A 17,650-nucleotide genomic window follows, 5' to 3' on the forward strand; every position below is an offset into this window, starting at 1 on the left:
CTGGGACTCTCAATTACAATTCAGTCCCCAGTCTACTCCTATGGCAGTACAACTACACACTGCTCCTTACCCACAGCTTCTCCTAACCCCATGATCTAGCCCTGAGTCATTAAGCCAGAGCTTTATATAACTGTTCCTTCCCAGGATATCTGTGGGGACTGAACTTCCAACCTCTGGATCTAAGCATGACCCCCTACTGTGTTAGCTAATGACCAGATTGCTAATTCAATGCCAATAGCAGACTCTTAAACTTCAAGACGTGGTCTGGTCACTAGAGAGGGACAAAGAGCCACGTGTGCTGGTGTGGGAGAAATGGTTTTAAGACACATTTGTCTGGTTAGTGCTTTTTAGTTATTTTCCCTTTTAGACCTGCTAATATCACTGATTGCATCTACTGAGAGTGCAAGCACATGGCAGGTGGTTATTGTTTTTTGTATTACAATAGCACCTAGAGGTGCCAGGCAGGTTGGGACCCCACTGGGCTAGGCTCTGTATAGACACATAATAAAATAATTCCTTCCCCCAAATTGCTTACAAGGTTGATATAAACAGAATACAATGGACAAATGAATGGGGATGGGACAGGCAAAAGGGGTAACAATATGCGCTTGTATTGAATGAACCAGCATCATTGTTGTTTATAGGAAATGGATTAACAAATTAACTGGAATTTTGTCAAGCAATCCTCAACCTATTCAGTTGTTTCACCAGTACTGTGTATAAATGTAGGTACATTTTGATGGTTTTAAAAACTCAGAAATGTTTTTAGAATATAATTTTTTTTTCAAATATGCTGACATGCTTTGATTATTTTTGCTTGGTATGAACATCTGGAGATTATTAGTGTGTCTTTATTCATAACTTTCCATTATTAATTATGGCAGCAGACTGAATAATTATGATATACTGCTGTAAGAGGCAAAGATCTTACTATTTTTTCCAGTGAATTAGAAACCATCATCTCAAACATAAAAAGTACTAAGTTATTTTTAAAACAGAAAATGGATGTTATCTTCAGTCCGGGGAACTCGTTTGCATGACAACCTTTAAAATGAATAAGTGACTGAGTCGTGCAAGTGTCTTTTGTGATTGAGAAAAGAGATGAATGCAATTTAACTCAGATGAATCCATTTTTTTCCCACTTGGTAAAATTAATAATATCAGGATGGTATTTATTACATGGTTTTCAGGGAGCTGCATATGGAAGGACGTGATAGGCTAAACTGCATGCCTAGTGTGACTCCACTGAAGCCATTTAGTTACTCTTGGGTGAGTTTGGCCCCATGTTGTAACATGCTGTTGAGGGGAGGTTTTAAAAGGCACGGGCGGCATTTCGGTGCCCAACTGCCATTGACTGTCAATGGGAGTGGGTTCCAAACCTCCATTTGTACCTTTGGAATCTCTCTCCCTTTAAAGCCAATTCTTCAGGCCAATGTCCAGCCCACGTAGCACCCTGGATGCAGGGGAGGTGGAGGAAAAGGAATCTTCTTTCCAGAGCAGCAGAACAATGATAGAACTGCTCCATGGAATATGTAGGTCTCAGGAGCCTTCTGCACCTCTGCCATAGCAACAAGACCATACAAGAATGACACCTCTGGCTGCAGTCCATGCCTGTCTCCTTCACGCTGCCATGCAGAGAGCTTCCACACATGGGACTCCGTGTCACACAGGGTGTGTGCCCTCTACACATGCCCCCTTCAAATTCTGCCCCACCTTCATCACCCTTCAGAGTAGAACTTCACTGGTTCTGCTGAACCCTTCATGGTCACAGGATCAGGATTTGCAACATTTTAAGAGAAGTGGAACACCCAGTAAACAGTTAGTTAGTTTACTAGAGGTGGGACATGAATGGCCGTTAGTGACTAAATCGTTTCCTATTGAAATATGGTCTGTTCGTTGGAAGCACTAATCAGATGTAGGGAGTCCTGCTGTGTGCAGCACAAACTTGAACAAAGGAAATATCTGCCTCAGGGCTGGCTTTAGGCCGATTCGCCCGATTCCCCGGAATCAGGCCCTGCGCCTTAGGCGTCTTTTTAATTTTTTTTACTCATCCTGGCGGCGGTCCGCTCCGGGGTCTTCGGCGGCCCCGCTCCCCTGGCCAGAGCGCCAGCCAGAGTGCGGCAAGCCCCGCGGCCCCATAACCCTGGCTGGAGCGCTGCAAGCCCTGTGGCCCCGCTCTCCCGGCTGGAGCTCCGGCCAGGGCACAGCAGCCCCGCGGCCCCTCTCCCCCGGCTGGCAATCCGAAGTGCTGCCGAAGACTGGGAGCGCCGCCTGGTGAGTACAAGCCCCAGGAATCGGGCCCCGCACTTGCTAAAGCTGGCCCTGATCTGTCTGTTCCATCAGAGCCAGTGCTTTGTTGTGAACTCTAGGTTCTTATATTGCTTCTGTCACCTTGCCATCTGAGCACCTCATGTGCCTGGGAATTCTGGGTAGCTCTGCCATTAGTAGCACACATGTAGCAAAATTATTTAATGGCCCAGCTCTGCTAGGTGCAGAGTGCTCTCAACTGCTGTTGAAGTAAACAGAAGAAAACCCCCTAAAACAGTCATGAATTATCAGCGACAGGGGATTTGAGCCTAAGTGGCATCATTGCCCCACTCCTTCTGCCCGTGCAGTGCAGTGGATTTCTTTGGGTTGTGGGGGCATGGCCAGGAGGGAGCTGCGCTGGGGAAGTGCTACAGCACCATTCCCCCGGCAGATGCATAGCCACAGGAAGGAATGCTGACGCTGAAAGAATCATGGGGGAGTATCAAAGGATTTCCCTGTGGATACATCAGCAATGTTGGCCCTGCCCCTTCGCCCCAGTCCTTGTAACCTTTCCACGTAACTATGACCATCCCGTGAGTTTTTCCACAGGATGGCATGCTCTGGGTGGGTCTTACAAGCTAACTTTAGCTCTCTAGTCATTTCCGTTGCCTTCTTCTAAACTCCTTTGACAAATTCCTAACCGTGAAGTGCCCAGAGCTGCAGGCAGTAATCTTGGTGCCATCTCACAACAGATGCACTGAGAAGAAATATCATTATGCTGCTCTGTGACGTTGTGCCTCGTGTATGCTGCTCAGCACCGCATTGGCTTTTCTTTCTCCCTTCAGAAGAAATGTCTGAGTGGAAGTGGATGCTCTGCTCCTTCCTCCTACCCCTTGGCACACACAAACATATGCACACACCGTAATTTGACCGTACTCACGCATTGTCTTCGATGCTTGTCTAATCTGAATTACACACTGCTTAACCATGTCTCTCATTCAGAGAAGGAGAGGTTGGAATTCTTCCATGTAGGCTTTGGTGCATATCCTTGGACACATTTCCGAAAGGGATAGAGAAGTTTAAGCAAGTAGAACCGACCCAGTTAGGAAAGCAAGAGAGAGTCCCTTTTCCCACATTTAAATCCTCAGAAAACGTGGTTTGTGAGGAGTTGCCACTTCAGTACCAATGTACTCTGATGTAAATTTGACTGACCTCAGCGGCATTTGAAGTGTCGTGTTGTTATTATATAAGTGAATTCTTCTTCACATTGTCTCCAGTGAGATAGGCATCAAAATAGCTTTAACTGAATATTTGGTATTGTGTCTTCAGTTACCATCCCATATTATGTCTACCCAACTATGCAATCTCCAAAAATGCAATCTCGCCCCTCTCGTGTCCATTCAGAATAGTACTACAAAGATCATTTTCCTAACCCATCTCTTCAAATTGTCAAACCAATCTGATAGCTTTCTTTGATAGGATAACGAGCCTTGTGGATAAGGGTGAAGCGGTGGATGTGGTATACCTAGACTTTAGTAAGGCATTTGATACGGTCTTGCATGATATTCTTATCGATAAACTAGGCAAATACAATTTAGATGGGGCTACTATGAGGTGGGTGCATAACTGGCTGGATAACCGTACTCAGAGAGTTGTTATTAATGGTTCCCAATCCTGCTGGAAAGGCGTAACGAGTGGGGTACCGCAGGGGTCTGTTTTGGGACCGGCTCTGTTCAATATCTTCATCAACGACTTAGATATGGGCATAGAAAGTACGCTTATTAAGTTTGCGGATGATACCAAACTGGGAGGGATTGCAACTACTTTGGAGGACAGGGTCATAATTCAAAATGATCTGGACAAATTGGAGAAATGGTCTGAGTTAAACAGGATGAAGTTTAACAAAGACAAATGCAAAGTGCTCCACTTAGGAAGGAAAAATCAATTTCACACATACAGAATGGGAAAAGACTGTCTAGGAAGGAGTACGGCAGAAAGGGATCTAGGGGTTATAGTGGACCACAAGCTAAATATGAGTCAACAGTGTGATGCTGTTGCAAAAAAAGCAAACATGATTCTGGGATGTATTAACAGGTGTGTTGTGAGCAAGACACGAGAAGTCATTCTTCCGCTCTACTCTGCTCTGGTTAGGCCTCAGCTGGAGTATTGTGTCCAGTTCTGGGCGCCGCATTTTAAAAAAGATGTGGAGAAATTGGAAAGGGTCCAAAGAAGAGCAACAAGAATGATTAAAGGTCTTGAGAATATGACCTATGAAGGAAGGCTGAAAGAATTGGGTTTGTTTAGTTTGGAAAAGAGAAGACTGAGAGGGGACATGATAGCAGTTTTCAGGTATCTAAAAGGGTGTCATAAGGAGGAGGGAGAGAACTTGTTCACCTTAGCCTCTAAGGATAGAACCAGAAACAATGGGTTTAAACTGCAGCAAGGGAGGTCTAGGTTGGACATTAGGAAAAAGTTCCTAACTGTCAGGGTGGTTAAACACTGGAACAAATTGCCTAGGGAGGTTGTGGAATCTCCGTCTCTGGAGATATTTAAGAGTAGGTTAGATAAATGTCTATCAGGGATGGTCTAGACAGTATTTGGTCCTGCCATGCGGGCAGGGGACTGGACTCGATGACCTCTCGAGGTCCCTTCCAGTCCTATAATCTATGAATCTATGAAATCCCTCCATTAGCTGCCTCTTCATTACGGCATCAAACATAAGCTGCTTGTCTTCATTTCCCTAGCCCTAAACTGCCTGTCTCCTCCTACCTATCATATGTTAATCATTATTGAAAGGTCGACTCCTGCCTCTTACGACCCAGGATGCCAGCCTAAAACACTCCTTTGCCATGTTGTCTACCGAAAACTTAGGCTGCTGCTATCCTTAGTCCACTGACTGTCAACCTGGCCACTTGCCTCATTGTTTCTTGTACTCTCCTGTCAGTAACGACCAGTTGTCTCATGTTTTATATTTGGATTGTAAGCTCTTTGAGACAAGAACCATCTTCTTGTTCTGTATTTGAACATGCCTAGCACAACAGAGTCTTGGTCTAGGACTGCAGCTCTTAGATGATATGATAATACAAATAATTAATAATAATTTTGAAAGCCCTTGCTGGGGAATTTCCATTTTACAGTAGTGGTAGAGCACAAAGCTTAATCTTTTTACTTAAGCCAACATTATCTATTAATTGAGTGCCAATACTGCGCGCTGCGCTCTAGGAAACAGAGAATGACATGAGACTCTATAACCTAAGGCACTGATCTTGCATGTTCTTAATCACATAATAAGTCTCATTGATTGAGATGGGACTATTCATATAATGTAGGATTAGACTGTTCTCAAACATATACAATTCCCACTTTGCCAGATTTTTGTCTGTTCCATCCAGAGTAGCTCATTTGACATGAATGGAGTTATTCCAAATTTTCTCTGGTGTGACTGAGATTTAAATCTAGCCCATTGAATTCAAAGGAAGTTTAGGGACTGTGAAGACTGCAGGATCAGGATTTAGATTGCATTTTCTCTGTCCTGTGTAGAGTATGCTCCTGTTCTTAGATAAATTCTTTCTTCATTTGTATCTCAGCTTGTATTAAGAGTTTTACATGAGATTACAATGTAATAAAACAATGTTTATTAGCTTCAAAATATGTGTGCATAGGTACAGATGTATAGTTAGACTGAAATTAACAAAGTAAAAAGAATACTAAATAATTTTTTAATGAGATGAAATCAACATGTCCTTAAACATACATATTAAGGAACATAGACCAGATATCTGTAAATGGATGTCGCTTATTTAACATTTTCTAAGAAATTCCTTCAGTGGAAACAAGGTCTCTAAGACCAGCCATCTATTATTACATCATAGATTAATTTCCATTTTAATAGTCCTGTTGTGCTAGGCACTGTTCAAATACAGAACAAGAAGATGGTTCTTGTCTCTTACAATCAGAATATAAAACACGAGACAACTGGTCGATACTGACAGGAGCATACATGAAACAATGAGGCAAGTGGCCAGGTTGACAGTCAATGGACTAAGGATATCAGCAACCTGACATGTAACAGTATTGCATATTATCACATCAGGTCAAAATATTCTATTTATTTTTATGTTTATATTAAAAACCAGGATGCCAGCCTAAAATTGAGTAGCTGCTACACCTCTACCCCGATATAACGCTGTCCTCGGGAGCCAAAAAATCTTCTTATAGGTGAAACCGCGTTATATCGAACTTGCTTTGATCCACCGGAGTGCGCAGCCCCGGCCCCCTGGAGCACTGCTTTACCGCGTTGTATCCGAATTTGTGTTATATCGGGTCACGTTGTAGAGGTGTATTTAGTACAGATTGAAACATTTTATCTTATTTTCTAGATCAAAGTGTCTCCCATTTGTGTTGTAATGAAACAGATTGATGCTTTGACAGTTTCAGTAAGAAAATAAGTTAAGCACTCGATGACGAATTAGACAAGCAGCTGTTTTCAGTATCCTAGAAAAATAATTCCAGGTTAACACAAGGATATTGAAAACAGCTGCTTCTCATATTAGTACTCTGAGAACTTATCTTCTTTTCATGTTGAAAGTGTCAATTGTCAGTCTGTTTCATTACAACACAAACAGGAGACCTTTTCAACAAGAAAAGAAGATGAGCATCTATCCTTAGTGATTTTAGAAGTAAAACAATGTCATTTTATGATCTGTGAGTAGTACTGCATAATATGGCATCACTTGACATGGTATGACACATCGTGTTATGCACTTCTAGCACTGACATGTCATGAAAATTGTCAAAATAATACAAATACTGTGAAAGTGAAAAAACCTAACATAAAATAAATATTGAATGAAAAATTCATTTTTAAATAGAATTTTGAATTTTTCCAAAATTAGTTTTTTAAGCCAAAAATTTTGCTTCATGGGAAACTTCATTAAAATCAATACAATTTCATTAAAATGTTGGTTTTGTTGAAATGACATTTTCTGATGGAAAACTGTTTTGAAGAAATTTTCAAACCAGCTTTACTAATAAATTAGGTCTAGGGGGCAAATGTGATATTTCTTTTCAAAATAAAAAATTGAGGTATACTTCCAGATGTGTCAAGAATCACATATGCTCAGAGAAAGAAACTATTAATTCTACAAGCTGGATTTTCCTCTTTGGGCTTTCTGTTTTATTTCCATCTAAATTTGATCTTAGCAAATTTCAGAAAAAAGTATGAATTCCATTATTTGGATGAAAATAAAGCTTTCCTTACCACCTAGTTGTCTAATAAGGATATATATAGAATGCTTGATATTTGAAGATGCGCTATCAACCTTAATGTTACTGCAATTTAATAATCTTTGAACTCACATGTAGTATTGCTCTCTGCCAGAAAAAAAGAAGTATGACTTTAAATTTGAGCTTTGCTCTCTGTAGATGTGAGATTGGAGCTGAAGATGAGCTCCTCAGTTTAGTGATGTAATCTGATTAGTTTAAATATATGCCTGCAGTATCTGCTTTTTGAATAATCACAAATTATGCTGGGAAAACCCCGTTATTTCTTCTCCTGTGAGGCCTGGAGACCTGTTTTGCTCAGTTATAACCCCCTGGGTATCATAAAGTCTTTTTTATTTCATCAGTGGTCTAAATGTTAAAGAAAATGGCTTTGCTTTATGGGTCTTATTTCAGTAATTATTATTGAATGATGAACAGTGAATGAACCACACATGACAAATATTCGTCTCATTGCTTAATGCATCTCTGGAAGGTGCTTGGATAGAATTATGCTGTGGTAATGAGTATTAGAGCCTAGAAATGATTTTAAAAAAATAAAAGCACATTGCAATGTTTTGACGGTTTGGTTTTTTTTAATTGCACTGATTTTCGTAGCTCATCAATTCAAAATGAAACAGCTTTTAGTGAATACTTTATTTTTGGATTTGGGTCTCCTTGAGTCTGTAAAAATGAATCTTATTATCTGTGCAGTGAAAAAAAAAAATGGCAATACGTGGAGAAGGTGAAAGGTTTCCATGCAGGAGAAATATTCTGGTTGGGAAACAAAATGATCCCATATCGCACAATTGTTAGAGAATTTGTTAAATTGTATGAACTCTGCTTTCATCCTGTTTGGGATACTCTTCTGTCTTTTGAATAACTTAAACTGCAGATCAAACTAGAAATGAGGTGTTCTACCATACTGTAGCTTTATGCTTGGTAAGATAAGGAAAGGAAATCTTAAGAGCTCAATATCTAACTGCTTTAGAGAAGACTCTAATCAACAAGAGGGACTGTAAATGATTCATTTCTAAATTTCATGGTTTCCTCCTGTCTGGATTAAAAGATAAAGCATTATATGGAGCATTCGTAAATCCTGGGCTATTCTATTTCTGATCCAGTCAAACATTCTCCATCATAGTATTACACTTATGGATTTACAAATTATTGGGCGTAGGTTATATTTTGCAGTGTGCTAGGGGCTAGATGCACAATGTACTTTTTTCACACAAGACATGACCAAACGAGGAGGGAAAAATCATTCCTTCTCCTATATGAAAGCTGATTGCCATCCCCTGTGCCCTGAAACCATGGAGAACTCTCCACAAGTTCAGGGATATACCTTTATCCACTTCCACCCTGGCCAGCACTGTTACATTTTCCCCAAAGGTAATGCAGGCTAAATTCCTCCTGGCAGCGTGAAGTCATCCCCCCCCTCCTGCTTCAAAGGAGGTATCTACTGGTGGGGGAAGTCCTGGCATGGTAGTGCTGCCCATAAATCAGAGAGAAGCAGGGATCCTTGTGTTAGTAAGCTAGCCTGGGGCACAGGGCCACCACAGACAATTCTAGGCCATCTGCAAATTCCCCAATATCCACAAGGCTTGGAGGAAAAAAATGCTGCTCTCTGCTTTTCTTTTCTTTTCTTTTTTTTTTTTTTTTTTTTTTTTTGCAAGGACACAAACCTCATTCCATAACCGTATTAGCAATGACTGAATCTCCAAATATAAACAATGGATATTAGCAATGGACACAGCTGGCCAGAGCTGAAAATGCTTCAACCTCAAGTTTAGACAGGACCCAACCATGTCCAGCACCGCAACATCTGACATGTCTTTCTACTAACAGGTGTATTTCTTACTGTAGCCAGGCTCAGGAGGGAACCTTGAGGAGTTTTTCTCCCATGAGGCCCACTGTGGCTGTTTTCCCTCAGAAGGGAGCAGTCTGGTCCATGCAAAGGAACTATGCATCATTATACCTAGTATCCCACAGTGTTTCACTACCAGCAGCCCTTCCACAGGTCAGACAGCTACATCACGATGAAGGGCTCAGTTATGGGCCTAGATAGATGGGCTTGTATTAAAATACGTCTGTATGTCGTGGTGAACAGTGGCTAACAAAAAATGGGACAATAATGTAGCAGCTGCTCCCCATTGTATCCTCACACAGGAACTGCCCATAACCTACACAGCCAGGTAGGCTAATGCTGCTTATTTCAGTGTTAGATACCTCTCCATGGTTCTTATCACCCTGGTCAGGAGTATGGTAGCACAGCAACGAGTAAACTCTACTGCTGGGCAGAGAAGAGCCTTTGAAAGATGTTGACACTGCAGGTACTCTGCACTGATACCACAACTATTGCAAGTTTGTACCAGACCTGCAGGTTTCATGTCTCTAGCCCTTCTTCCACTGCTGCAAATTCCGTGCTCAAGCAGGAAAAAGAAGGGCTATTTCTGCATCCTCAGCCTGGTGCACTATTTTTCACCCCCCCTTCCTATGGCTTTTCCTGCAGAAGGGGAGAATTTAGCCCTATATTCTGACATGTCCTTACAAAATCCTAAATATGAAAGAGGGCTTTGCATGTTCTAGCAATATCTATCTATAGTTTGGTCACTCCTCGAGGTTTTCCGGGATTGTGGTTTGCTTGTATCTCTTTTAAGATAAGGAAGAATATTCAACTTTATTAGTGCAAGTTGTGAAGATAGCAGAATTCTCTTTGGACAGTAGTGATGAGGAAAAATGCATTATGAAAAATTGAATCTTGGATCTGCTATACCTGTTTTTCCCAAAGGCAAGATAATACTTAAGCATACCTAATGCTAACTTGGCTGAGCTACAGATCTGAACATAAATTATCATTGTTTTATTAAATCCAAGGAAAATGCAAATCTTTTGTTATTGCTTAAATTTATTTCTGTCAGTGTCAGATATCTATCATAAGATATATCCCTCCATTATTCGCTTGGTTTTTCTGGATAGAATTATTATTGTTGTTAAAATATATTTTAAAATATTTCTAGCATACTCTAATATTATTATCGTAGATGAAAATGCACAACAATGTAAAATTTTTAAAAAAATCAGTCTTAAGTGTTTCGTTAGGGCCAGAATGAGCACAGTCTCTGTCCGAAGTACAAACACTTAGAGCTAGGCAGGAAATGGGTTTCCCATCCTGTGAATTTTTTTGAGATTTTGACATTTTTTTCCCATCCCAAATCAGGACAAAAAGTCAAAATCTTGAAGATTTTTGTGAACCGAAAGCCTGAGAAAAAATTTGGATTGGATCAGTCAAAACATGTTGTTTTGATCATTTCAAGATATTTCATTTCAATTTTGACCTAGTTTATTCTTCCTTTCTTTTTTTTTTTTTTACTAAAAGTTAACTTAAATTTGGAAATAAAAATGTACTTCAAACTGAAAAAAAATGGAACTTTTTTGTTTCAAAAACATCAGAATGTCCCATTTTGACAAGTACTAAATTGGATGTTTAAACAATTAAAACTTTTTTTTTCCAAAACGGGAAATTTATTGAGAATGAGCCTTTCCTGCAAACAGTTTCACTTTTGACAACTCAGCATTTTCTGACTAAAAAGCATTTCATCGGAAAATTCCCAGCCAGCTCTCTAAAAGAGAGTCCACCACTTTGCATTTTTTAGTCTGCTGATCCCAGTGCACCTAGCCTGCTGTGTAAACCTGGGTAACTGGGGATTGGGCTGTGTCTTTTCCATGCCCCTTTCGTCTGATTCCTCCCTTCCCCTCCTAGCCTTTTGGGGTACATTTACACTGCAATAAAAGACCCACGGCAACAAGTCTCCGGGCCTGGGTCAACTGATTTGGGCTCAGAGGATTCACGCCACAGGTTAAAAATAGCAGGGTAGGGGTTTGGGCGTAGGCTGGGGAAGCCTGGCGAGGGCGGGTGGTTACACTGTAGCACAAGTCCAGGTCAGTTGAGCCCAGCTCTGAGACTCGCCGACAAGTGGGAGGTGGTTGTAGTGTAGACATATCACTTGGTATGACCTTGGGCTCCATCATGTGTAGATCCTGCCTTTGTGTCTGGCCTTGCATAGGGGGCATTGAGGGAGAATGTTCTCTCTCTCTCTCTCTCTCTCTCTCTCTCTCCACACCCATGCTAGGGCCAGATAATCTGCCATTCGACATATTAAAAAAAAAGTACAGATATAAGTCTATGAAGTATGCGTCGAAATCCCTAAGCCAGATAGGACAGCTTTGAATGTATTTATCAAGTGTAGTTAACAGTTGATGTTCTACCAAATGAGTGAGTATATTGCAGATGGTGCTTAGGCATTTAAACACATTATGTAAATGTTAAACATAGACCCATTTCAACCTAAATTCATATTTGGAGCTTTCAATTTACTGGCAACATTGGGGTAAATATTTTCTTTGATTCATATGTTCAGTGCCCATCTAATGCTTGTGGAAATATACCTGTGCACATTGCAGGAGACTATATAATAATGTTGTATGTCTCATCCGAGGATCTCAAAGCACTTTATGAGTATTAAACAATTTATCCTCCCAAGCCCCACTACAGAAGAAGGGATCCCATTTTGCATCTGTGGAATCTGAAGCACAGAGTTGTTAAGCAACATGCCCAGTGTCACACAGAAAGTCTGTGACAGAACTGAGAATAAAAACCAGGATTTTTAAGTCCTAGTCCTGTGCTTTAGCCACAAAACCATCCATCTCACTCAGTGTATTCCACTGAGCATAGAATCGCAGGATTAGAAGGGACTGCAAGGGTCATCTAGTCTAACTCCCTGTCAAGATGCAGGATTTGTTGTGTCTAACTGTCCATCCAGCCTCCTTTTGAAAATCTCCAGTGAAGGAGCTTTCACAACCTCCTTAAGCCGTCTGTTCCATTGTCCTGCTCTTCTTACAGGTAGGAAGTTTTTCCTGAGATTTAGTCCAAATCTGCCATGCTGTCATTTAAACTCATTCCCTCTTGTCCTGCCCTCTGTGGCAAGAGAGAACAATTTTTCACCATCTCTTTTATGGCAGCCTTTCAAGTATATCAATGTCCAGATTCTTCCTAGCCCTGCATGATTCTGAGAAGAGAGAATTTAAAGGATAACTGATATTATTGGACATTTTTCATGGAATATTTTGTGATCAATTTTTTTTAAAAACAGTAAAATTAGGTTTTCTGGCAAAACAGCGCAAAAACCTAAAGGGAATTAGATAAGCAAAAGAATCGCAAAATAGCTTACAAAACTCTGCATCTATGCTAGGTGGTTCCTCTCTAATATTATTCCTGTTTAAGTATAGATTTCTGGGTTGCAAGATCATTTCAGTATTTCTCTTTCTTTTACAACTAAATAGGAGTCATTCACATCTTGCTCTTTTGAATTTTTCCTATATTGTATCTTGAGCACTTAATGCCATGTTTCTTCTCACCTCCCCTTACCACATGCTTCCATGTTGATGTTCTTTTCACCTGTGTTCACAGAGAATGCAAATAAACTGGAAGAAAGTGCCAGAGGGATCTATACTCCTTGTCCAGAACACTACAATGGCTTCTGCATGCATGGGAAGTGCGAGCACTCTACTAATATGTTGGAACCATCTTGCAGGTAACACTTTTCTTCCAGAGCAGGTGGTGATAAACTGAAGATGTAGAGTTGCTAATATGTGTAATCAAGATGAGGGGGGGAAATAATTATTACCAAAAACCCTTGTATGATGAAGCACCTTGGACCTAAATTATGCAGCAGAATTGCCCTGAATTATGCCGCAATGTCAATCGATTATAAAAACGTGAAATAACCTTAAGGCATATTTAAATATTTTTTTAAAATGCACCACAAAGTGCAAGCGTAGCCAATGGGTGCTTTTCCTTGACTTGTAGCACTGAAATCTAGTATTCCCTGATATTTTCACAATGAGCAAACCTTAAAAAGTGAAGAACTGCGTGAAAGACAACTTTTTACAGCTTTGTGTGCAAGGTGACTTAGAAAGAGGCTTGGGCAGGGAGGAGGAGTGGTGGTTGAAGCATCTCCCAGGCTTGCCTTTAGCAGTGATTGAGGTGATTAGGATTTCACTTCAGCAGTTCTTGCTCCCACCATATTCACTTGGAGGAAGTATGGAGATGAAGTGCGCATTTGCTGCAGCTGTTGTTTTGAGGCATACAAGACGGAGATTGGAGATCAGGCAGTTCCTTGGAAGCTCTGCATGGAGGGTACCTGCTCCTGCAAATCTCCCCTAGATCCTGTGGTCCATTTTGCCCTTGGCTGCCCGGCTTCTCCATTCTTCCACACATTATCCTCTCCTGGTTCCAAGGGTTAGAGGTGGGGGCATGTAGAGGCTGTTGCATGTCTCCCCTTACTCTAGCCTGGAGCACAAAGCTCAGTGGCCACCACCACCATCTCTAGGACAAGGTCCAGGCAAACTCTCCAAGTCTCTTAAAGTTGCTAGTGCCATTGACCTGAAAGGTTTCCCTTGTGATGCCTCCCCGTTCCACTGCCAGCAGCACCGGAGCCGGCCCAGGGGAACAACTAAACTCCCCTTTGTGGGAAATCAGACAGGGAAGAAGGTAGCAGGACGGGGAAACAGCGAGGAGAGAAGCAGACTTTGTGTGGCAGTGGGCAGAATAAACAGGGATTTTAGTGGCAATTGGACAAATAGGTAAATTATGTGTTCATTTGCAGGGCCTTCAGTGGGTAATCTGTGTCTAAGTCCAGCGCCAGATGAGCTGTACCCCAGCAAGGGAAAAGTATCAAACATGGGTTATTTTTGGCATTCTCATCCCAAAGCACAGGGAGTTCTAGCCTCATAGAGGATTTGGGGATCTCCAGGAAGGGTCTCAGCACCATCTCCTTCCACTGAGGTCAATGAGAGTTGAGGGCACTTGGGCCCAGTCAAGAGGGACACCACAGCTGTCAGGATTTGGCCCTATAGCCTCCGGTGACAAGTTTATCCCTAAGACTTCGTTGCACATTAGCAAGTAAAACATTCTGGCCTGAATCCTGTGCCACGCTGTGACCACTTTGCATTGCTATGGTACAAAGAAGACCTAGACCCAGCAGGCCTGACCCCCAAGGATCTCGCCTGCATAGGGATGTCCTAGGACAAGAGCCACCAGAATTACTCCTCCCACCTCTCTTATTGCCATAGGGGAGTGTTGCTGTAAGAAAGAGCACGGTTGTGGCTAGGGTGCCCAGATGTCCCAATTTTATAAGGACAGTCCTAATTTTTGGGTCTTTTTCTTATATATGCTCCTATTACCCCCCACCCCATCCCGATTTTTCACACTTGCTGTCTGGTCACCCTAGTTGAGGCTTCCCTGAGTCCCAGTGATCCCCGGCTGCCCCACAGCTCCTTGGCAGCATCAGCAGCTAGTGCAGCTGACAGCTGCATTCAGGAAGCTCTGACCTGTGCCTGGGGACCACCTGGTGCAGAGCAGTGCCAAGATTGGGGTAGCACAAAGGCCAGTATTTAGATCTGAAACCAGATAAATGCAGCTTGGACATACGGCACACATTGTTAGTAGTGCGGGTGATTAGCATTGGAATGAGCTACCAAGGGAAGTGGCAGATTCTCCATCTCTCGTGGTCTTCAGATCCAGACTGGAGGCCTTTCTGGAAGATATGCTTTAGCCAAACACAAGTTATTGGGCTCAGTCCAGGGGTAACAGGATGAAGTGTAATGGCCTGTGATAAACAGGAGGTCAGACTAGATAGCCTAATGGTTGGTCCCTTGTGTCCATAAACACTATGAATCTATTGGCTATTCCCTCTGTGGAGAAGAGATCTAGGAGCCAAGGAGACTGCTGCGGCCTTAGGACTAGGGTGACAATAGAAGTTGTAAAGCACGAACTTGGTGGTGCAGCGGGTGCCTGTTTTCCCCTCCCCCGGCTCCTGACGAACGGGCCTGGTGCATGGTCCAAACATTCGGGCACTGTGGGGTGTGTAGGATTTTGCCTTGTATGGGAAGTATGGGAAAAACAATAGCCAAAGGGTAAAAGAAACTGTCCTAGAGGCAACCCAGTGTCATCAAAACCAAATCTTTTCCCAGACAAACATGTCGGCGTAGGTTGATGAAAAATGTTAATTAAACCAATGCATGGCTTACCTGTGAATCCAAGGAAAAAGCAAGTATCCCTGCACAGCCCTCAGCTTTTCAGGACTGTCATTTATTTCTCCTACCCTTTGTCTATCTTGTAGCCTGGAAGCTCTTTGGGGCAGGGGCTGTCCTTTACTGTGTGTGTGCTTAGCACAATAGGGTCCTGATCTAGGGTGGGGTCTCTAGGTGCTCCCCTGATCCAAATAGTCACCACATTTAAGACATTCAAGTATCTATGTATCTCATTATTCTAGCCACTTAGTGTTTGTGAGATAAAAGCAGTCCTTGCGTAACCTGGAAGTATAATCTACATCCCTTTTTAAAAACAAAAAAACAAAAAAAACCCCATACAGTGTCTGCCAAGCAGTACTTTCACACACAGAGCCTTCCTCTCAAGTTCTAATCAGGGGCATAGTCTGTCCCTCTGCTAAAAGGGATGCAGGATGTCTAAGTAACAGGATAAACATCTTTCATTGCAGGTGTGATGCAGGCTACACTGGACAACACTGTGAAAAAAAGGACTACAGCGTTTTATATGTGGTTCCAGGGCCAGTACGATTTCAGTATGTCTTAATAGCAGCTGTGATTGGAACCATCCAGATTGCTATCATCTGTGTTGTAGTCCTCTGCATTACAAGGTCAGTATCTCTGTTTTTGCGATAGAAGAAAAGGGACTTTGTTTATACCCACTTGATTCTCCAATTACACAGACTAGTACATTTGCACTCGGATAACAAATCCCACTTAATTCACTGAAGTAGGAGAAAGAATTGTTTGGTCCCAGTGCTGATTTATTTATCAGGACTGTATTTTCAGTACCAATTTAATCAGACTTAGATCACACCAGCACATATAGCAAATGAAGTTTCACATTCTGTATTCAGATGCTCGGATAAAATATTGTTCATATAAATAAAGGGAATATAAATGAGGCAACTGGATCAACAGTTACTAAAATAAATCTAGTTCTACCTGTGTATGTATTTCTAAAGAGCCCATCACTGTAGCTCCAGTCCAGCAGAGCACTTAAGCACAAGCATAACTTTAAGCCAACTGAAATTATTTTAATAAAGGGGACAGCACACGTGCTTAAAGTTATGCATGTGCTTCGGTGTTTTGCTGGATGGGGACCTAGATAAATATCCAGGTGTAATGTTGCATTTTTGTAAATAAAGAAGCAGCGCTTATTAGCATGGAAACTGGGGCCTCAAGGTAGTTCAGAATTAAAGTGCGAAGTGTCATTATTCTTCTCATGCCCACAAGTGCCACTGTACGTCCTCAGTGACCCAGTTTCATTGTTTCTGGAAGAGTTCAGAGTGAGCCCTGGCCGTTGAGTTTCTCCAGGCTTTTGTCAGAAATCACAAGGTGAAACTCATTCAGCCCTCGTACAGCTCCACCGATAAATCAGATTGAAAAGGAATTTACTTCTAAACAAAAGACAGGAAAATAAAACACAGGTATCATACCTCTATAGAAAATAAAAGCTCTAATATATCTCCGTATCAGTGTTGCACTGTCTGGTTAGAGGACAAGTGCAGCATTTGCTCCTGGAAAAGACAAAAAATGATTAATAAATCCTCCCCTGGCCTAAATGCATAAAGCAAAATCATCTGCTGAAGCTTTGAGCTGCTTTCTGGCCAAGCTGAGTCCATCAAGTCTACTACCCTTAACAGTAGATGCCAGAAGAGGCAATGGATTATATTAAAGTGGGTTACAGGGAACATGGAGATAATTCATACCAAAAAAAAGTGTACATAAAAAAGGAGATGGAAAAATAACTGATAAATGGGAAAATGAACCATATCATTTTCTTTTAGTGACTCTTATTTTTTTCACCTTCAGGCAACCTAGCAAGGTAGAGCATGTGAGCCGAGGAAAAGATATGAATCCTTCCTACTTAACAGATTTAGATAAGGATCTATGGTACTGCAATCTAGATAACATATCCCACTGATATTTTTAAAATGTGTTAGCACTTCCCCGCATGTTAATTTATAATTTTTGACCTTTTTCTATAGTGCATGTGATTATTGCAAAACAGCCTCCAAACCTCACTTAACAA

General features: G+C 41.6%; 1 protein-coding gene across 1 annotated transcript in view; it reads left to right on the forward strand.

The window, feature by feature from the left end:
• The window catches only part of TMEFF2 (transmembrane protein with EGF like and two follistatin like domains 2), a 173,559-nt gene that overhangs the window by 150,716 nt on the left and 5,193 nt on the right, over positions 1–17,650 (forward strand). Inside the window, exons 8-9 of the mRNA XM_054043332.1 lie at positions 12,977–13,100; positions 16,068–16,226. Of these exons, the coding sequence (XP_053899307.1) occupies positions 12,977–13,100; positions 16,068–16,226 (283 nt within the window). The remainder of the gene's footprint in view (positions 1–12,976; positions 13,101–16,067; positions 16,227–17,650) is intronic.

This window comes from Malaclemys terrapin, chromosome 11, assembly GCF_027887155.1.
Source record: "Malaclemys terrapin pileata isolate rMalTer1 chromosome 11, rMalTer1.hap1, whole genome shotgun sequence".
In the NCBI taxonomy this organism is placed as follows: domain Eukaryota; kingdom Metazoa; phylum Chordata; order Testudines; family Emydidae; genus Malaclemys; species Malaclemys terrapin.